Consider the following 23,750-nt stretch of genomic DNA (forward strand, 5'->3'; position numbering starts at 1 on the left):
AGACTTGTGAAATGCTTCATACAGAAAACTGACTTAATTAATTCTAAGTTAATTAATTAAGCTCTCCAAATTTCTCAAAACTTGAAGTTACTTCCTTGTAAGCAATATGCCCTCAGTAGTCCAGTCATTACTTTTACTTGAACAGGCTGCTAAGGAGACCCCGTTGATCCTCGACTGCTCATGGATGCGGCGCATGCTCAGGAATGGCCCGACCCAACTTACCTAGCAGGAGTTTACCGTTTTTTAGGACAATTAGGGAAAATTTAGCGGGACCATGCTCGCATTCGTAATCTACACCCCAAAATCTATATTTTTATCAGGTTTCCAAAGTACATATATTGATTCCATTATACGCTGTCTTTAATATTGAGTGCTAAAGTTATTAAGGTCATTTTAAGATTGTGAAAGAAGTGAACTAACAATAATAACGCCATTGTGCACTCAAACTCAGATTGGCTGATGTCCCGAAGATTTGTTTGAATTTCGAACCATTGTAGCTATATGCGTTTGAACTCTCTCACTCAAGGAAAAACAAACTGAAATTGCAACTCGAAAAACCACCAGTTTCAAAAAGAATATCTTTATATAAAAATTCAATGAAGGAAAGTATGCAAATATAACTATAACTAGTACCAAAAAACAGCATCTTCAAATATGTACGTTCACAGGCCTTTGTTGTAATACACAACAGTAGGAGGAATTTTCATGTTCTTTATCTGATGTTGCATTGCTGGCTCCAGACGGCTGACCTGAAATTAGGGCACCACCTGTCAAGAAAGATCAAGAACAAAGGGCAGTTAGCGATATGCGGATTGCAGCTTTAAGACTTGAATTAAAGTATAAAAAAGTGTATTAAAGGCATCACCCCATCAATCTGGGGCGGTATGGATTTTCGTTAGAATTAAGCTAGATCGGGTCATACATTATGAATACAGGGGTGGTACCGCTCATCTTTCCCTGCATCACTGTAAACAGACGGCTTCAGAATGCAGTTCCTTACGACGTCCTCTATTGCAACGCGCTACACTTGCGCCTGCGATTCGTCGAAAATCCATTCGGATGCCACGACAAGCAGTTCATTTTATTCGACGAATCGCAGACGGGGGCTGGGCGCAAGGGTGGCGCGCTGCAATAGATGACGTCGTAAGGAACAACATTCCGAAGCCGTATGTTACAGTGATGCAAGGAGAGATGAGCGGAACGACCCCTGTATTCATAATCTACGAGCCGATACAGGTATACTCCAACAAAAATCTATATCCCGCTAGATTTGTGGAATGACGCCTTAAAGTGTTTGGTGTTAATCAATCCGTGTGAGATGCGCCAACGCGTCAAAGTGCGATTTCAAAGTGCTGAGATTTCGTGGACGTGTATCGGTCTATACAAATGACTTCCGATATCCCTCCGTTGTGTCAAGTTAATTTATTCCAGGGGTTGAATAGGTAGCAGAAAACATAAGCAGAACAGAGATAGGTAGTGGTGAATTAACTTCCTGCGACTTTGTTGGACCTCCTTATGTGATCCTGTCTCCTCAAATGTGCAACTTATTACGATGTAGAATACAGTCAAGTTCGCAATCTTATGCAACTCAAATAAATAGCAGGAGCTGACTCGCTCCTGTAATCGTAGAAGCAGGACGGATTGGCCTCGTTCTCTTACCCGCGATACCACTTCTGGGGAGACGCGATCTCCCAAAGTTTCACACAGACTTTACTTAATTACTAAATGGAACAGTGAACGTTAACATTCCCACCCTCACGAACTAAACCTCTGTTCCTATCTATTCGTGGAGATCTCACATAATTAACTTCGTGAAACGTTACATCTAAATGCTACCAAAGGATGCGATCCGAATACCAAGCTGGTCTAACGCTAACCAACGCCGCTGGAGAAACGGTAAATGCTCCCGTAGAGTTTTGTCCGCAAATGCCTCGAAACACTACTACAGTGGACGTGTCCCAGGGGACGCTTACAATGAGGCTATAGTCCAGTCGCTCATGGAGACACGGACAGTCATGCTAGATGTTCTTCAAGCTATAGAAACGGACAGCGCTACACAGGGTTAAAAGGGAATATGAAAAGAAGAATGGATAATGAGAGATATTAAAACTACTGAATCAAATAAATCAAGAAGCGGAATGCTTACAAAATGAAAACCCGTGCGGTGGATTATATGATTAGTGGTCAGCTAGAGTCAGCTATTTGAGGAGCAGTGACGACAAGCCTCCATTCATTCCCATATTTCATCGATGATTGCTTAGGCGAGGCTAGATTCTATTTTGGGTATCTCTTGTTCCGCACCCAAGATTTCTTACGATCTCAACAGAAAAGACCATTATATCTTTGTCAGGGCATTATAACATTATGGCAAGCATTGTAACCATAGTAGGGAGCTATAGCTTCGTAGAATCATTTGAAGTTTACCTTATCCTAGTTGGACTAACTTAATTTTTTAGGAGGATAATAGAGCTGAAGTGAGGGTCATGTAGTACCATTTCTACATTCGAGCAAAACCATGCTTGTTGAGCACAGAGATACCGTGCGCTAGCCACGTGCCCTTAACATAGAATCTTTTGTATTTGAAGTAATTGCTGAAGTTACTCATTTTCCGCAGTAGTTAAAGATCCTGATGTGGTTGTTTTCACGATCTTGCAATTGACAGATTAGTAAAAGAATGTTTGAGAAGGCTTGATACAAAAAATACCGACTCATAGGCCGGCTTTGGCAAGTGATTCTGAACTGAAGAACCCGTTGGCATATCCCAAAGGGATTGGTCACCTATTTTAACTACATGTTCCTCTTCATTTTAGTATCCAGAAGGACACATAGTTGCTATATAGTGATCTAAATGTCACTATTTGTTAAGATATTTGCGCCCAAATGTCAATACTGGAAAACAAATAAGTCTATCAAACCGAGATAGACGTCTTCTGAGGAAAAATTGCACAACAGAGTGGCGTTGAAAACGTTAGGAAGAACCCAGCCATGAGTGTTTGAATTGGTGTTGCCATCCATGTCTGACAGATATGACAATTTATTCCCTTGAAGACACATGTGAAAAAGCTTTTAGATTTGATTCTAACCCTATAACTTCGCATCCTAGTGATTGGCTGAAACAGGATTGGTCCGAATACTGAAAACCAACACAGTCCTTCTAATGGTCTATTTAAAAGGATAAAATGCAAACCGAACTTACCCATACTTGGGACGGCCATACCTATCCGGCTAATTGTCACTTGGGGAATAGCGTAATATGGCACATTCAAAGAAGAGCCTAATACAGTGCCCTTCTCGTCTTCTACGGGAATCCCCACTACGAACTCACTGTAAATGCTTAGATAACTGCGCACTGTATTCTAAGAAAGAGAACAGAACGCGTACTTGCTTCTCATCATAGGAATGTTTATTGCGTTTGATGCCGCCACTGCCAAAAAAGGCACCAATGCTGCGATAATTTTCGGAACATTCTAAGAAAACGAATTTATTCAAGAAATACAAAATTAATAAAACAACACTTATGTGCACTTCAGTGGGTGAGGAAAATCAAGAACAATTTAGATTCATTTAACCTTTCTTAGCGAATGAAACTACACACCGTTTCACAAGAATGACCCCTTCCTGTCACCGGAGAACTTTTTTGCTGAGAACTTCTCAATAGAGAGTAAGGGAGGCTAATGGCTATTAGTGGTTTTGACCTCAGTGATCCTCGCCAATCACTTAGAAGGATTCACCTTTTAATAGCAGGTGAATTCGATACAACACCGTATCAATCAAAATCTTCATCTTGCACACAACACAACAAGAGTGAGAACCCTCAGACGATTGGAATCCAACAGGAACAACTCGATCCTGATTAGAACTAAGAATACAAATCAATCGGTTATTTATGCAAACTGAGGTGCGCGGAAGTGACAAGTCATTGGGCGGATATGGAGGAGGATACGGTCTGCTCACGGGTCTATGTTCGAAAGCAACACACCTGCGCGACGACGTCAGGATACTCTCCGGAAAACTGCGATAACTACAGAAATGTCTTGCTTATACAACATATGCGCACAACATCTGAGACTTGAAAAAAAGGTTTCCACTTCACGCCACAACTAAACAAGTGGATGTGACGGAGATATTGTCGCTTTTGGTGAGGTTGTTTACCGCAACCGCAATTCTTCGCTGCGCGAGCTGCGCCAACCGGGACACTCCATTTCCAATTATTTGCAGTGATCGCTAAATTAATTGATTACGACATATTCTTCAAGAGTTTGGGCAAGGTGTAGCATTTCCATATCGATGAAGGCTTTCTCAACATGGCAATGGTAGCAGTTGCTTGCATGAGTTTCCTTTTTCGTTGGTGATTTCAATGTCAGAAACATTCACCTCCGCGGATCAAGCATGATTTCGACTGAACATCCCAGTCTCCGTCGCTTCGGGGGTTAATGAAATAAGCTGAGATCCATTTGCAACGGCCACCATCACAAGCATCTACCATCCGCGTCATCGTGTTTTACAAAGGATCTTGAATAGGACAATTGCGGATCGTTCTGGTTGCGTCTTCTAGCATCCCCATTACACTTTTTAATTCCAGGCACCAAACGTCATCCTCGAATCTTGCTAAATGCAGTGTCAGATTTTTCCGATGTTTCAGGAGCTTCCATGAGGAATTGGTTCACGGATTGCTGGTGGCCAGCTTTACAACAATGCCTTTGAAGCAATTATCCCAAGGTTGAGCGGAACGTTTCTTCTCCGAGTAAGAACTTTTGTCACTACTGGTTTCGCTTCGGCTGCTCATCGTAAGGTAATCATGAATGCAATGTTGTTGGAAGACCATGCCAGACTTGTTTCGGACGGCGGCACGTAATAAGAACTTTCAATAAAGAGAATAGAAAGTGAAGGCTTCAATTGATACTTCTAGAACAATGTTCTGAAACAATATTCTTGTTGAAAATTCGAGTTCTACACCTTGACTTCGACTTCGACTTGCAAATGCAGTGCCAACCAGTGTGGTGTAGACCTGAGAAGAATGATAAGGATGCCCTAAAATATTGTTTAATGGGTAAGGAAAATCGTTTGGTAGATACTTCGTTGACTTCTATTTCCTCCTTTTTTAGTCTGCCTTGATTCACAGCTACGAATTATTTGGTATTTATTTTGCACTATTATTCTCTCAAGGGATTTTTAATGAATAATCAAAAGTATTTCCACGGCCTTTTATTGATCAAATAGGTAGCAAAGCTTTCGCTCACGACAAAATCATGTGGATCTTTCGTAAAACTTACCAGTGTAGGGTGATTTGACTTCATTTCATCGATTTCCATTTAAACGTCTTCGTCTCCCTCACTGGAAGGGTCACAGCTGCGAAGCCACGTGGCGCGTGGCTTCGCAGCTGTGATAGGAGGCTAATCGCAAACCAAAAGCGACCTTATGTCTGCCCTGAGACGCACGTCTATTTAGGTAATGCTGTGCTAGGACTGACTCCCGTTTATGCTGTGCCAGGACTGACTCATAAAATCCTTGTAACTCACACGCTCAAAAGCTTGCATTCAAGTGACTGGGAGGTGCAAGGGAAGTTTGGAGTTGCTTCCAACAAGTAAGGTCCATCTGTCCACTCCGAGGAACGCAAAGTTCTCCCAAAAACGCATGGGACCTGAGGCTTGCAACTTGTCCATGGGTTTTAAAATTTTACGCGTGTTACAGTAGCAGGAAGAGTCTCCTGATACCAAAGGAAAGCCTGGTACGGTAGCAACAGTGAGGGGTTGCAGGAGTCATCTAGGCTATCGAAGCGGAAAAGGAGTAGGATGTACTTATAACGCCCTTACGCTTGCATCGCATGCGGCCATTGAAGATATGCTGATGCAAGCCAGGAAGTTTAATTACGACGCCATTGGACTGACCGAGACGAGAAGACGCCAAGCACTGAACACCGTATATGACACTGGAGAACTGCTATTCTTAGAAACATGCGACAGTAGAGGAATTGGTGAAGTTAGTGTCTTCCTGAATACGAATATGGGAAGGAAAATTGACTCTTTCGCACAACTTACAGCCCGAATCGGACATCTTCCGATGAGAAGATGTGGTCCAACGCCAGCTTTGACAATCTTTGCCGCTTTTCCAACATGAAACTACGAAAAAGAAGAAGTTGAAGCTTTCTATATGGACCTAGAGAAGTTTTACAGAGAAGGCCGCACTTTCTACAAGGTCACTGTTGGTGATTTTGACCGCAGGATTGGCCCCAGAAGAACACCTGAGGAACTTCACCTTAGCCTTTCGCCTTGTTCTTTCTATTGGAGACCCACTGCCTCCAATGGAAGGAACAAGGCCGAAGGCTTTCCGAGTCTATCATTACGACTAAAAGCCTATATAGGAATTCGCAGTTCCAGAAGCTCTATTCTCTACGCTGGACGTGGGAGTCACCTGGTGGAGGATAATATACTGAAATTGACAACATCAGCGTCAGTAAAAGGTTTCGCCTGCCGGATGTCACTGTTGTACCAATGTTTTATATGGGACCGGAAAATTGTCACGGGAAAGATTTTCGTTTGCCCGGAGAGAAGAGAAAGGCGCGAAGTTCAGAGAGCGAAGCCCCAGAACTATCACTAATTGGAATCTTTTTGCCACGCTAGCCGTCTTTTGGGAAGATTCCGCAACGGACAGCATCGACGAGGAATACGATAGGCTCGTTGAACATCTTCATGATTGCACGAGGAAGGCTCAGAGTTCTAAATTCACTAAGAGATACCTGTTTCCGGAAGCTCTAGAGCTGATACGTGAGCTTGGAGCTGCACGAGCAGCAGGCAACCAGGAACTCACGTCCGAGCTCACAAGATTTTGCAGAGCGGCGATAAAAGGACACCAAAAAGAGGAGAGCAGAAGTGTTGGCTGAAGCTGCAGAGGGAGGGAAGAGCATTCGTTTCGCCCATCAAGAATTCGCCAATCGAAAGGCGAGGATGAGTCTTCGGAACCCAAATAGAACAGCCATAGCATCGAGAAAGGAAATCGAGAACAAAATCAACCTGTTTCAATGCAAGAGAAAGTAGATGTCACTACATGGTGAATCCCTTTCAAAATGCAAGCCTATCTAAAGATACGTACCTTCATTTTTGATAGCATATAATTCGCACCAAGAGCTGTACCCATAGCTCCACCGGTAGCACAAACATACGAAGCGAGTAACCTCTCCTTCGTGATCTAGACTCTTACAATAAAAAGATATGTTTTCCAATACTAATATCGCAACATGATGCTAAAGAAGATCAGGATTTTCTACCAGAAATCTTCTGAAACGAACCGGATTTGGCCCACTTCGATTCGTATAGTTGACAATAGCGTTAAAAGTCTGGTTAATCCATTGGAAAAATACCACGTGGGCCGTTCTAAAAAATACTTTCAAACCCTTTCGCTGCAGAAGTGATCGTTGATAAAATCGCAGTTATTGGAACCAGTAGTCATAGTAGCGTCGTTGTCTCCAACTTTAAACTGCGGGGATGACTTGCCACCACAATCTGTTCCTTATTTGTGCGCATCAAAGTAACTGTATTTGCGCACATAAGCATGTCATGAGTGAGAATATTAAGTTGTATTTTCGCTAACTTAATCTCTGAATTTCTTAACACAGATTTGAAACCAAAGAAGGCTCCTTCCAGTACATTTCAAATTTGAGGGCTCGTATCACATAGGAGATGCAAACGAAAGGAAACCTTTGAAACTGTGTTTAATTTGTGTGCAAATAGTAAAGTAGCACAATAATTCCTCTCAAATTATAGCTTATGCCGAACCCTCAAATACAGGGGAATAACAGTTCACAGCTTAATCTTACTTCTTATAGAATGTGAGCATTCCTCCAGTGATTGTCATATTACAGGGCACCTGGAAGGAACTTAATCCTCAAAGTATCGTAAGGCATATAGCTAATTATGGCTTATGAAATGAATTAAGGTATCATACCTGCGCGCTCATTCTTCCTAAGATGAACATCTTTTCTCCAGTGTCTGGATGGTAGGCAGAGTCATAAATCTGTTTCGCACGCCATAACTGATCTACCGTGAGGTCTTTGGAATACAAACCTTTTCTAAACCAAACCATTCGAAAGACAAAAGCGGAATGAGGCTTGTGGAAAACTTAGAGAGGAATAAAAAGAGCAGCAAAGTTATTGCCTGTAATCAACCACAATTTTCCTGCTTTTCTCGAGCACTTCATCACTTAGCAGAAGATTCAACGGATTCGTTGTGGTGAAGAAGTGCTTCGCGCGACCTGCAAAACATACACATATGAGAGCCCTTTGAACCATACTTTGTTCAATTTTGATTTTTTGTACGATCTTCGGGAATATGTACTGAGCCAGCCGACAAATGCAAGAACCAAAAATTTAGAAAAGTACTAACGAAAATTGGAAAACGTAATAGTAAAAGTTCAAGCGTACTGAAATACTCAAGGACTCACCCTCCCTCCACACTCACAAAAAAAGGGAGGTATTTGTAGAGGGAAGGTGACGTCGACTAGAAGGATAAGACTTGACAAAGTGTATGTGCATTTGTACCGTAACGAATTTACTTTAATTTAATTAACTTTTACTTTTTTAACTTTAGTTTACTTTATGCAACTGTTTACATACAACTTTACAACTCTATGATGACAAAGGGAAGTCGAACGTTCGCAATGATTGGCAAAAACTAAGAGTTGCAAAGAGCATTACGATTTACACGTTTCTACACATAACTTTAGACCATCACACTGGAAGCACAAGGTTAAGGATTCTGGCGTCGCTTAGTCCGAATTTTTGCAGAACGGAACAAGAACTACCAAATGTAGGGAGTACGTTATCATTCTTTCTGCAACCACTTATTCGTTATTTTAATGGTTGACAGCGGAAGGGTTGCGAATGTTCCGATCGAACCCGGTCGGAACATTTGCAACCCTTCCGCTGTCAACCATTAAAACCGAACCCGGAATTTTTGCTAAACAAAGAAAACGCTGTAATTGTAGAGAATATTTCATTCATCCAACGCTATCTTATTTGCTACCACTCTCAGACAACGAGGATCAATAGACGTGTTCCAAAATTCTTGAAAGGAAATCGAAAACTTGCAATGCTGAAAAAGCAACTGCGAATTGTAAGAACATGCGACACTAACTTTTACACAAATATTTACATCTAATTTTCGTCCTATCATTGGTAATAGTCGGCAAGTCTTGTCTTTTTCTCTTCTTCTTTCTGAAATTTTGGAAAAAGCTACTAGTTTTATGCTTTTGGATTTTACATCCCCTGGAAAGGCAAATGCATCTGGGCCTTTCTTGGACTATCTAAACAAATATGCTGGTTGCTTTTTTTGAAATAACTATAACTGGCTTTCTAGTGACGGGAAGAGTTGCTAAAATCACTATATCTCGTCGGAAACAAACTGGTGAGACCATTGCGAACTACTGCAGGAAACGTAGGCGAGGGTCCTCCTAAGATTCTAACCGTTCTCCTACGCTTCGAGCGCAGCTGCTTACGCAACTGCACCGTGCTTCATGTTGTTTTGACTTCACTATAATCCAGAGTTCGGTTACATGAAGGTCCTTTCTATAGCAATGCGAGTCTACTCTACTCTCTTTTCTATTCCTGTTTGTTCCAAAATCTGGTCGGAAAAAGGTTAGAATTTTGCCAAAACTCATATCTGTGTCGGTAGATTATGTAGACCTCAAAAAGTCTCAAAAATTGAGAAGAATTTTAATGTTACCTCTCTATAAAACAAATGTTTTGTTAGAAAAAAAAACAAGTGGGAAACCATCTACAGGTTTTCTTTGACCGAAATTATAAGTGCTCTTTTAGACCTGTCAAACAAAACGTTTCACTAACTGAGGATTCTTGGCGAGTACTGTCAATGTCAATCATTCAAATCACCTGTAAATCGTAGGAGAAGCGATAGCATTTCATAAATCATTTGTTTTGTACAATGAGCAGAACGAAGTAGTTGGGAACGAAAAGGCTCTGCACAGCGATCACATCAAAAGTTTAAAAAGAAAACTCAATAAGAGTATTCACCCTACTAACACGCCTCTCCCCCGACGAAGAAAGCACATTTAAAATATGTGGCAGCTCGGAAAACGAGATCAACTACGGATACTGTGATCTTCGTAGTGTCCATATTTAATTCTCCGACTTCTAGAAACTTTGAACGAATAAATGACGCCGCTACCGGCTGCAACAATCTAAAACCAAAGTGAATCGATAATGAAGTCATTATCTGGTGAAATCAGTTATAACATTGGATTACCCTCACAAAAAGATTTGTTTCAGAATTGTTATGTTTCTCTTTTTTAATTGTGTAGCCGGAATGTCTCGATGTTTGGATTAAGACCTCACAAATCTACATATAGGATTAATAAGAAAGTGTTGGCAGTTTCGTAATTTTCTTAAAAACTCATGATCAGATCCTGCAGAATTGATTACAATGCAATCCCTATGAAGAAATACCTAATTGGTTTGGTAACTCTCCCTAAGAAAAGGAAATAATTTTATCATAGTTCATAAAGTCATCTATGGTTATACCAGTCTGAAAATCTGATTTCTTCTCTATTCAAAAATCGGTGACATGTCTCCATTCAAGATTAACTTTAATGTATCAAGCTCTTCAGTGAGACAATACTATTTTGTTAACAGGGCTGGGTTGGACTACTCGATTACGTGCAAAACGTACCAACTCCCACTGAACTTTTAGTATTCAAGAAAGCTGTTAACAGATTGTTTAAGCAAACAAGTAATAAAAGATTTCTTCGCTTTCATTCAGTGTCGTATGTATGTACTCTTTACTTTGTTTGTTTTTGTGCTATTTGTTACTTATATACTTCGTTCCTACACACATGCATAACCATGTAAAAAATAAATAAATAGAAATAAATTAATAGATGGAACTTTCTCTGGTATTTTCATTCTGTAAACATTCTCACTGTCTCAAATTGAAACTGATTGAGAAAGCTGTAAAAAATCTGAATATACATTCGAAAAACGCGCAGATGAGTCCTAATTGAGGTCACGAGTTTTGGAGAAGGGCAAGTGATTACAAATAAAGAAAGAAATAGCATAGCAAAAGGAAAATAATTATTAATAGCTGAACAGGTAATTCAGCGCGTTGTAGTTGCGTAGAGGCGTGGTGGAGCATCACAGTTAGGATCGTGGCGGAACTCTTGCTAGCGCCACCTACCGCTGCAGTTCGCGATGATCCCACCTCGATTACAAACGCTTACTCCACCACTACGCTTCGAGCGCAGCCGCTTACGCGACTGCACCATGCTTCATGTTATTTTGAACCGACTGTAGAAGTTATCCAGGACCTTTCATAACTCGAAATTTTCGAGTGAAACTTGTAGCGGTTTCATTTTCGAAAACTTTCACACAACTCCTTCTTGTAGTGCACATTTCCTACTCAATCGCCACACGTTGCATGGTGACGCGATGGTACCCGGCCACGAGGTAGATGCAGCTACGCCGGAAGAAATTATCTAATATAGTAGCCTTTTTGGCAGCTTGGCATTTAGCGTTTGGCTCGCACACTATTTATGGCTGTATCGCTGCCATGTGGCATGTGAGTTCTGCGCCGCACTTGAAAAAGCGAGAGCTTGCCTATGCATTGCGCAAACGCAATAGTGATCTGTGACAAATAGAATGGGCAAATCATCTTCGCATTTACATGATCTTATTTATATTTATGTCATTTACATATGAACACCGTACGGTCATAAAAAACAGGTCATAGTTGAGTGAAGTGCACCGAAAGATTCAACATTCATAATGCACCTAGACTCAGGGCGATTTATTTAGGCAAAAATCATAAAGATTATTTGAGTTAAGATCTTGAGTGCTGTGTCAGTCCTCTTCTAGTTTATCATGACTTTGAATGACTCCAGGCAAGACATAAGAGAGACTAACGAAAATATTAAAAAGATGCGTTGAACACTAGTTTGGACGGTGTCCCTAATGAAGTCAATTCGACGCGAATCACCTACCTCTTCCACGTGGCGAATCATACCACGAACCTGACCTGGTGAGGGAATCCGCGGGAAAAACTAGAGACAGGATTGTAGAACACTGCTATTAACTTCTGTCAAAAATTCGTTGGAATTCTTGTAAGCGTGGAAAATTAAATTTTGAAATACCATTCAAAAGCAAATTAGCTGCTAATTTCAAATGTACTTAAAGAATCTAATTCTACACATATGAATCCTGAAAACACGCAAAGTTCCCCGACCTTCGTCAATTAACTTCACATCCCCCCACTAGGATATCGTGCGAATCTAATTTTGACAAATGGAATGGATTTTAAGGCTTGGAAACACGCAAAGTTTCGCCAACCATCGTTAATCGCTTTCAAACTACTGCAATCCCGCCATTGACATTTCACACGGAAGAGATTTTCGTAGGAGTTGCGCTAATTTCTCAAAACTAGGCGAAATGTTTATTATATTCGTAATAAGGAGGTTATTTAGAACGTTTTGTTAAACTACATCGTATATGAGTTCGAAATTTCCGTTGTCTTTGGAAATTGACGAAAGTGCTGCATTGAAGGTTAGTAAAAATGTATGGATTCTTAGCTGTAGAAAACCTGCTCTAAAATTTTGGAAGCAAACAACTTGTTCTTAACAAAAGTTCAAATTGTAAGTTCCTATCTTGTTTTTTTCAGTGTCAAACTTAAAACTTTGTTCTACTACGTTATTTGTTCCGATGTCTGAGCAGATGTCTACGTCCTACAATAAACACTTAAGTCTCGCAGTTCGATAGTTGCTTAGGACTCTCCTTTCCTCAAAAGATGTGGTTTAGGCGCTTACGTTGGATGACAGATAGTCATGGTTTTTCGAGTGAGCAAATTGGAGAAAATTTCGACTGTTTACAGAAAAACGAGGTTTTGCGGTCTCCATGAATTTCTTCTCTACTAAAGAGTCAGCTCTTCTTGCAAAGAGACGCTCTTTCGAAAGATGATAAACTCACTTCGGCTTACAAACTTCAGAATTTCAACACTGACTCCGCGCTCTTATATAGCAGGCAATATTATGTAGCTGGGATGGTTATGGCGGCCGAGGAATGCTCCACCGGCTATCTCACATCTCCACTAAGCGACACTGGTGATTTTGCGTTACAGAGACACCATTATATTTATCATAAATGAACCATGACGACAATTTTATACAATTCTTATTCATCAGTTCTATATAGCTTCTTCACTTTCACAAGATTTTGGAAAGAAAAATAAAAAAAGGAATAAGCTTACTGAAAAAAGAAAAACAAATGGTAAATTAAGAAGTTTCTGGGGGAGAAACTGGGAAAATTGAAGGAACTGAACTTCTCAATTTTTAGATTTTTTGATGTTTTACAGTTTAATTCGGCTAATATTCACAACTTCCTTTTATTTCCTTTCCTTTTCCTTTTATCTTCTTGTTTAACTTCGTTTGACAGTTATTTTCCTTCTTAAAAATTTCAAATTATCACTGCTGGTTTTATAAGCAAAAAAGTGAAGAATCATTATTGAGGTCCATTTATGATCAAATATAATGGCGTCTCTGTGATGCAGAATTACCAGATCCGCTTAGCGGAGATGTGAGATAGCCGGTGGAGCATTCTTCGGCCGCCATAACCATCCCAGCTACATTATATTGCCTGCTATATAAGAGGGCGGAGTCAGTGTTGAAATTCTGAAGTTTGTAAACCGAAGTGAGTTTATCATCTTTCGAAAGAGCGGCTCTTTGCAAGAAGAGCTGACTCTTTAGTAGAGAAAAAAATCATGGAGGCCGCAAAATCTCGTTTTTTGAAAACAATCGAAATTTTCTCCAATTTGGTCACTCGAAAAACCATGACTATCTGTCATCCAACGTAAGCGCCCAAACCACATCTTTTGAGGAAAGAAGAGTCCTAAACAACTATCGAACTGCGAGACTTAAGTGTTTATTGTAGGACGTAGATATCTGCTCAAAGATCCGAACAAATAACGTAGTAGAACAAAGTTTTAAGTTTGACACTAGAAAAAAACAAGGTAGGAACTTGCAGGTTGAACTTTTGTTAAGAACAAGTTTTTTGCTTCCAAAATTTTAGAGCAGATTTTCTACAGCTAAGAATCCATACATTTTTACTAACCTTCAATGCAGCACTTTCGTCAATTTCCAAAGACAACGGAAATTTCGAACTCACATACGATGTGGTTTAACAAAACGTTCTAAATAACCTCCTTATTACGAATATAATAAACATTTCGCCTAGTTTTGAGAAATTAGCGCAACTTCTACGAAAATCTCTTCCGTGTGAAATGTCAATGACGGGATTGCAGTAGTTTGAAAGCGATTAACGATGGTTGGCGAAACTTTGCGTGTTTCCAGGCCTCAAAATTCATTCCATTTGTCAAAATAAGATTCTTAAAGGATGTCTGAAGCTCATTGGCTGCCGAATGACATTTCGAGATTTAGTTCTCCTCAGTTCCATGAATTCCGAAGGTTTGCGACGGATTTTGGCACAGAAGTTAGTAGCGGTGTTGTATGTTGCGACATCAGGGATAGTTCTGCTCATCTCTCCCTAGTAAAAAAACAGCGTGGAGGACGAGGTTTCTCAGGAAGATTTCAGTTGCAACGCGCCATAGCTGTGTATGCGCCGCGTCCACGAGTCGAATACGTCTTCTCATCAGCCCATTCAAGAGAAACCAATGAATAAGCTGCTGAGTGAACCTGAACGTACACATATAGGAGCGTTCTAACGTACCTCGTAGGAACTAAGGCGGTTCCCACGTTTTTCATGGAAATTAGTGGAGGATGAGCGGAACCACCTTGGATCTGAAATCCACAACCCCGTCTCTAGCTTTCCCCGCAAATTCCTTCAGTACGTCAGATTCGCGGTATCCTCGCTTTAAAAAGATACACTCACCTTCAAATGTGCTCTGATCCCAACGTGGTTTAGAAATGTCAGGTTTAACGGGAAGAGATGACACAAGCTCGCTCATGCTGGAACTAAAATGGATAAATACTGATACCTGTTTTCTTCGCCGATTTTTCAACTGTTATGAGGGGAACAAAAGCACGACCAAATGCAAAGATTCCGAAAAAAAAAACCCTATGTATCATATAAACATTTGTGTTAGAAATAAGAATTTATGCATTAATCAAAAACGTAGGCACAAAATCACAAGTGTTCATAACCTTCAGAATTAGGAGCAAATCCTTTATGATTAGGAGAAGGATAAAGTTAGAGCAAGTAGTAGAACCGTCCACAATTAACCGCAGAATTCGAACAACGTAAAATAGGTGTGTATGACGAGACTTCAGGATCAAGGGCTATTGGCTGGCACAACAAGCACCTACATGTGTAAACAAGAATCAACTCGATTGTGCAATTGTAATGGACATTGAATTATGTTGATCAAAAAGTAAACAAATATTGACCTAAGGATTTTTTTCTTAGAATCTGAGAATGGCGCTCGATGTTTTCACAAGTTCCAATTGTACGAATCGCTCAGTCGGAAATATACAATGCAGCAAAAAAAAAAAAAACGAAATAACGATACTGTTGATATTATATACACCTTTAGTTCTTTAAGGGATCGAGAGACTGCTGTTTCTATTTGATGGATTTATTAATCTATTGTCAACGAAAGTGCAACTGGAAAAGTGCAGCGACGAGTAATCTCATGCCGCAACATTCATAGAGTTCGAAAAAATCATATGTACATGTATGTATACAGCTAAGGTTCGCTGCGCTCCTCATTACATTCACCAAATACCGGGGCGAAAGCCACTACTTCACCGACAATAGCCGTTGGCAACTAGGAAGTCGTGTGTGCGCTTGTCTATGCGGAGGTCGCAGCGGTTTTAATTACGTCGAAGAGGTTCGTAGTAATCCCATAGATTGCTATCTTTCTGAAAGGTTCATCACGAGTGGATAAGCCAGGACTGAATAGCACCTAACATTTTGGAGGCAGGCGGCAGTAAGTGACATTGTAATCCAAGTAAAAAATAGTAACTAGTAAATTTTAATGATCTCCAATAAATTAAGGGAATTTCATGGAAAGATTCTCTGATATTTGATATTCTACAGCAGAAACATAGAGTTGGAGTTCCCTGATTCGCCACACGAATTGATTGGGTCAGGACAAAGGAAGAGTTGTGGTGACGAGCAGAGAAAATGTGATGCACAAGTTATGGTCGCCAGTGTAAAATTTCGGCGTCGACTAAATATATTTGAGAATACTTCAAAAGTGTCGATAAAATAACATTTTCGAACTTAATCCGATTAATTAGTACTCGATTTGTCGAATGGGTGAAAACCTCACAAGATATCTCGGTTGGCAATCGCGAGTCACGCGCCAAACACGATTCAAACCTCAAAGATTCCGAGCTGAAGTCGTACACATTCGTGCATCCGATCGATCAGCGCGAAGCATTTTGTCCTTTATCTGCGCTATTCTTTTACATCGTACATAAACTAAGCTGCAGACTGGATGCACATTAGCATACAGTCATATAAGCGACACTCAGCACAACACACGTATACAAGGATTTGTTTTGCAACACTGGGCGCACACTCACGGGAACGTATGTATGGTCAGAAAAATTGTGAGTTGAGTAGGGTCTTGTTCCATTAAGGCGTTTCGGTGTCGAAAACGGGGGCTAGGCGAACCCGCTTGTCATCTCACAACCCTTCAGAGAACTATACTTCAGATAGTTATATATTATATTTATCATATTATTTTATTTATATCTATATTGAACATAGTATGTATTCCAGTAGACGGTCAGAAATTGGCAATTCATTATTTATTATTGTCAATTAAGTCAACGATGAAGTTGGTCTACGGCTGCGGAGTAAAGGAACAGTGTTAAATGGTGAAGCAGAGCTGGACATTCCATTACTGTGTGCATGTCCTCTACGTGGCTGTTACACTAAGGTATTCGCAAAGTGTAGCACCGAAAGTGCGGCTTTCATCACTACGGGGCTGATAAATTAGTACTAGACTTGTCTGGGAGGATAGAAATACTGACTTCATATAGTAGCGTTAGAACGACGTGAAGAACGGTGCAACTGCGGCTACGCGGCTTCCTTCGAGGCGGTGCGGTGGAGCGCACTAGAACCGAGCACGACCCATCGCTGCAGTTTGCGATGGTCCCACTTCGGTTGCATTTGCTGCCTCAACCGCGCCCTTTCGAGCGCGCACGCAAATGCACCGTGCTTCATCGTATCGTTTCCCCCCGACTATACATCGGCTGGCCCCAGCATTGGACGGGTTAACATACGTTCATAAGCTCAGCTACGAATTGCAGTTAAACCGTTAGTGAATCGCAATCGGATTGAGACGCACTCTCACTTTGTTCTCTTGCATAAATAAATAACATCTCTTCTACTTTCTAGCACTCTAATGTCTCTTGGTTTTCTACGAATTCCACTTTTCAACATTTACTACGTCGCAGCTTTATGTTTTTCTTTTATTTTCTTGGAAGCAAATTTCACTGGATTAGGAACAACATTTTCGACTTAAAGGCAGCGTATCACGAGTCTGGCGTGGTATGGATTTCAGGTGGGTGGTCCTTATACTGGGTCGTAGACTGTGAAGAAAAGGGTGGTTCCGCTTATTTCTTCCTAATTGCCGTAAAAAACGGTCCGGAAGATGCGGCGCCGCACAAGACTGGCGCGCTCCAGTCGAACTCCTTGTAGGAAATAGTGCGCCAGAACGCCTGAAGCCGTATCTTCCCGGCCGTTTTTTACGGCAATTAGGAAGAAATGGACAGAATCATCCCCCTCTCCGTAGTCTTCCATCCCGTATACGAACACTCCATCTGAAATCCGTACCACCTCAGATTCGTGGGGTGATGCCTTTAAGTATTGAAATGCCATCTTTCATTTGTTATTGCATCATTATTTTCGAATTATTCCGGAAAGGGAGAATATTTCCTTAACACGGCACGTTCCTCATATTACTTTATCCTGAATTATAACGTAAGCGCATCTGTATTAGAGTAGATCATTTTCCAGCCAGCTTTCGGGAGCAATTTCGTTGCATCTTCGCTTATTCTGAGAAGGATATGAAATTACGCTCTGGACGTTTTTGAGGATTTCTGAGGAAAAATTCTGCGATTTCCACTTAACAACTATCTACTGTTTTACGTAGTATTTTCCGAATATTATAAAAGGAAGGAAAACAAAAACCTCTAAGAATCGCAAACAGAAGTCAAGAAACGAAAAAAAAAGAACAAAATCTACAAGAGGACGACTAGTTGTGATTGCTTCGAAATCATTGCTCCTTCCGGCCAGAATATGATCATTGAAAATCAAACGACAACGGTTCAAACACATATGAGCTACTCTTAAACTTTTAAATAGAACAGATCCTCATATTTCAAGATACACACAAACAGCTCGCAGAACGTGAACAAAACTAGAAGGAGAAAAAAGAAAAAAACGAATGCACTTCACAGTCTTGCAAGAATAGTTACCGAATCACGTTGGAAAATCATAAGGAAAAGTTGTATACAGAGAGAAGGTTGGGTATAATGCACGAATTACACAAATCAACCACGTAATTGCCATTGTGCCCTCAATGGCCCTGTGCAGCCGTGGACAAAAGTACGGAGGCGTGGAATTCGATAAGTCCTACGTGATACCATGTGCACTCTGCGACGGACACTGACTCATCCCCTCAGTTTTCGAGCGCAACCGAACTGTGAGGCACGAAGAATCTAAGAGATTGTCCAGATACACTCTCGTCTCCTCCATGATGTGAGAAATGACAGGAGTTATGAAGAAAAAAGGACGTGCGAAGCTAGAGGAGTGCGTTTCGATTGGGCCGAGGTGGAGAGAAGAGAGGGTGCCCATTAAGCGGAGGGCAGGCGCTGCAGCAAGCGATCAGCCGGTTGAACTGATTCTGTCGATCTGTCTTATCGTGACGTTTAGAAATGATCAGGTTTGAGCACAGTTTACCAGAGAGTCGATATCGATCGTCTCTGAATAACAAATAGAGGGAGTCATGCGCTTCATAAAATGCATTTTACTCCACCTAACCCCGATGTACAAATAAAAGGAATATAAATGAATAGTTCAATGCGCCTTATAAAATACATTTTTAAAACCACCAAAATGCCAGTGTACATTCTATTGTAAATAGCTTGGTAGACATAAGCTAGGTGATTTTCCCTTGAAAGCTATGGAAGTGCTACACTCCGGCAGAGGAATCCTTGGACTGATCTTTCTTCAGGTCTTATGCATTGTTGGGTGCCGTCGACATGCGAATATTTCAATCTGAGTAATGCTTCCAGTCCAGTTATTCCGTATGATTGCTAGTTCTCAGATCGTCTTCACACATACCACAGACGAACTACAGAAAACTGTTAATAAATTGCTAGTTTAACATGATGCATTCTGGACGGTTTTCTGGATGATGAATTTACGAAAGTTTTATAGAATTCAGACCGATTTCTAGCGTGTGAGAGAGTGAGTGTAAATGAAGTACACACGTTTTGATTGCAGTTGAAAGGAGCGGAGTTTGAAGCGAACGTGAGAAACAACTAAATACGCCCAACGACGTTCAGCAGAACGAAATGACAGCGGCGCGTTTGTTTTGCTACAATGAGCGATCTGTGGAATATTTCATTGCCGTGCTGAAAAAAAAACACATTGAAAAGGCAGCACTCCGTAGCAACTCACGTGATACAACATAGCTTCATCAAAACATTATAAAACTAGAAGATATATTCGTTTTTGTAGTTCTTTCGAAATTTTTACATCATAGCATATGTATATGTAATGACGTGTGTGGCGCAGTCGGTTAGAGACTCGCTGTAGCCGCACACAGTCGATGGTTCAAAACCGTACGAGTGCAAACGAAGCCTTTCATCCTTGCGGTGTCGATAAACTGGTACCAGACCTGTCTTGGGGGCTAAAAATACTGGCTTGTTCATCGGCTGGGCCCCACATGTCATCGTATAAGCCAACACGCGTTCCAAAACCCCAACGATCACGAATTGCAGTGAAACGCGTTTGTGCATTCCAAGTGGATTGATACGCTTGTAACTTTATCCTTTTTAGTATATATTTACACTGTTCCCAACAAACCTAACGATATACAATGTTTATAACTCTTTCTAGGATCATTTAGAAGAAAGATACCAGACAGTTGTTGGTTTTTGTATGCTTACTTGGTAATGATTAACCACGGTACACTAGTTGTAGTTTTATTTGATTGAAAACCCCCATATCGTGAACGACCAATCTCACGTGCACAAGAATAAAGGAAACCTGCAACCCATCAATCTGCGTGTTTTTTATCCTCCACAAAAATCGGCCTCAATTTCTCCTGGAACAAGTTTTGCTAATCAAATTCAACAATTTTCAAACGTCTTCTTAGTAGAACGAAAAATTAAAGAGATCAATCAGTCAATTGTGTGCAGTTGTGGTTTCACAGCACCTACTCATTTTTACCTCAGTATTTGCAGTCGTGGTAGATGATGAGATGATGTTGCATTAAGAGAATCTAATGAAATTTTTGACAAGAAGAAGCAAACTAACACCCCTACATGAAAAACAAAGTAATTCCTAAAACGATCTCTCCGAAGATATGTCAAGTATTTTCAGCTGACAGCTGCTTAAATCCGCTGAAGATCTTTGCGGCGTTCAGATCATTTGCTAAGATTCTAATGTGGATGAACCAATTTTCTATCAAGGTTTAGTAATACCAGAGGTAGCAGGGATGAGAATTTCAGAGATTGAGATCCAAAATCTTAGGTTGAAGACAGAAGTTCACCCACAGTTGGGAATTTCCGTTCTATGGGCGGCGGTCTACTGCACTGCGAGAACGAGGAGGTCTCCGCTGCTGACGGATTTACTTCCGCGTGATATAGTCAAGAAGACCTGAAGCTCGTTGCAGCTGGCGGCGGCGCTAGAAACTAGCGGTTGAGATTGATGTGGAGCCATCGCGATCCTCACTCAATCTGCAACGATCAGTGGAGCTAACGAGAATCCTTGCTCGATTTGAATAGCCGCCGCCTCCAAAGCAGTCGCTAATGCAACTGTACAGAGTTGCAGAGGTTATTTTGACCCGACTATAGGGCGTTCGCATAACTCCGCCTTCAAGCTACCCAATCAGTAACCATTCCCCAATGATGCTCAGCAGTTGAGAACTGTAAGTAGAAGCAGTTGAGAACAGTAGCGAACTCAACTGTTTGCGTGAAATTGAACCATGAGGCTATTCGTTTTGAATGGAGCGTATAACGTAGCAGAGCAGCAGTTTGTAAATATAACTAGAAGTTGGAGAGATGAGCCTCTCAATATTGGATTTTAGCATACGTCAAGACGGCAAGAAAATCCATTTTTACCACTTAATTATTTCAAATTTCACGGTAACCAAAAACGAACCGAAGCAGCTCAGGATATCGTTTACGAAGACAGCGCTATATGTAGCTGCGAGCAGTTCCGATGGAGGACTCGTTTGTCAGTTTTGGAAATAGAAGTTTAAATAGTGCTGCTGAAATACAGGGAAGTGTAATAGGAATAAAAAAAGTGTTGTTATATGTAAATCAAAAAGCTACTGTGACCGTTTGATCAAAGTTCAAAAAGTGGGGTGAAATCAGACAAAGTTTAAAGGCATCACCTCATGAATCTGGAGTGATACGGATTTCAGGTGGAGTATTTGTATACGGGATATTAGATTATGGAGAGGGGCCGATTTAGATCTAGATCCTGATGCCTATTTTGCAACGGTTTAGAGGTGGTCAATGACTGCGAAAGTGGTGAATCGAAATTTAATACGCTCACCAGTGCAGTCTATGAGCCTTCGAATTTGTTGCAGTCCCAATTTTTCTATTTCTTGTCGGGAAATAGCCAAAACTGGGCCGCTACCTGCCGAATTCTATTCCGCATCTATATTATTTATTTTATTATTTTATTTAATTTTTACTCCTTTTTTTATTATTTTTATTTTTCGTACTTGCTCTTAAGAAAATCTATTTTCTTCTGGGATTAATTGTTTTTTTAGGTGGAGGGATCAACTCTCACAACAACATTTTATCATGTGCCAGCAACTGGGAGGATTATTTGCGGACCGACTTCAGTGATCATCAGCAAATCCGTGTTCATCCAGATATTTTAAATAATTTTCCTTAGTCGTTCAGAAGTTCTGAAACTTCGTTCTGTGTTCTTCATATATGTATGTATACGTCTATGTATACGTATGTATACGTCCTATGTATACGTCTGGGATATGGAGTAAGTCACACTGCTCCATTTCACTTCGATAGTTTGAGCATGTATGTTTCTTATATTTCTTATTTTGTACCACTTCAATTTATTCCGGCATGCTGTTGTCCGTGTATAAATTATTGAAATTTTGAACAGCATCTGGGATATCTATAAACGTTAGTCGGCTTAAAGGCATCACCCCACGGATCTGAGGTGGTACGGATTTCAGGTGGAGTATCTACTATACGGGATAGTAGATTATGGAGAGGGGGGTGATTTCGTCCATTTCTTCCTAATCGCCGCAAAAAAACGGCTCCGAAGGTGCTGCGCGTGCACAAGGCTGGCACGCTCCAGTCGAACTCCTTGTAGAAAAAACTGCGCCAGAACGCCCGAGGCCATATCTTCCGGGCCGTTTTTTTGTGGCAATAAGGAAGGAATGGACGGGATCACCCCCTCTCAATGATTTACTATCCCGTATACGAATACTCCTCTTGAAATCCGTACCACCTCAGATTCGTGGGGTGATGTCTTTAAGTAAGAATTGAGCGTTAAGCATTAGTTTGCTAGTATCCAAATAATTTTCGCGATTCCCGTCTAGTTTGTGATTTTGCTTTTTCTACTCAATTCATCCTAACCTACATGGATCACTGAGTGGAGTCAAAGTCGTGTCTGACACCTTACTGCTCCAACTTTGTATTCTGTGAATCATTATTCTGCAGCTGCAAAGTTAGCAAACACGAAGATTGTACGTGTCGTGTAACAGGTACCCATAAATGTGAACACTTCTACTAAACAAGTTGAGGAATCGTTTAATTCGATAAATGCAAAACTGTATGTGTTGCAGTTCTGTGAAATGTGTTTTGATTGTGTGACACTATCTAGTTTAAATGGTTTTGATTATTTATTTTCATAATGTATTACATTAACTTGGTAGTTTCTTTCCTATAAATTATCACAGATGTTTTCCATGCGATAAGATGATCTTCAATTTATAATTTAGAGAAAGAGAGAGAGCGAGAAAGAGGGAGAGTTTGCCGAAACCCGTTCTGAACATAAAAAGAGGATTGGCTCCAATTTTGGTTACATATAACCATATTTAATTTCTTCTTTCTTATCTATCTGGAAAAAATTAAATAACATTAGTGATTCCAATTTTTCTCAATTCCTCAATTTCTTTCTCATTTCCACAAGTTTGCTGGGAACTCATTCTGAGATTCTGAGATGTGTGCATGGAATAACTTTATCCAGTCCACTGACATCACAATCAACATAGAATTTCATTTGGAAACAATTATTCGCAATGTTCTGCATGTTTTTTTTATCTTCTATAGAAAGTCGCTTCGATTTCTCGTAGAACAAGTTCCCCTGATCAAATTCTACAATTTCCAACGAGTAGAACGAAAAATGAAGAAGATCTATCAGTGGCGGACCACAATTATGGATGGACGATATCGGATAGATAGTGTCTGGAAAACTTCGCCGAAGTGTGATAGCTGTTCTAGGGCCTTATCTTGCCCAAACAATAGAATTTTTTGTCCCCAGTGCTCCGTAGAACACACTGCGAATTAATGCGAGA

At 40.6% G+C, this 23,750-nt stretch overlaps 1 protein-coding gene across 1 annotated transcript; it reads right to left on the reverse strand.

The window, feature by feature from the left end:
• Nucleotides 1-662: 662 nt before the first annotated feature.
• On the reverse strand, nt 663-14,954 carry RB195_017505 (uncharacterized protein; the record flags this gene model as incomplete). The annotated part of the gene is made up of 11 exons (XM_064184531.1): nt 663-749; nt 2,916-3,017; nt 3,084-3,133; nt 3,197-3,324; nt 3,382-3,467; nt 7,090-7,185; nt 7,286-7,370; nt 7,814-7,863; nt 7,942-8,065; nt 8,151-8,247; nt 14,879-14,954. 11 exons carry the CDS (start codon nt 14,952-14,954, stop codon nt 663-665), a joined length of 981 nt encoding a protein of 326 aa, XP_064040412.1.
• Nucleotides 14,955-23,750: the final 8,796 nt, after the last annotated feature.

This window comes from Necator americanus, chromosome II, assembly GCF_031761385.1.
Source record: "Necator americanus strain Aroian chromosome II, whole genome shotgun sequence".
Lineage (NCBI taxonomy): Eukaryota > Metazoa > Nematoda > Chromadorea > Rhabditida > Ancylostomatidae > Necator > Necator americanus.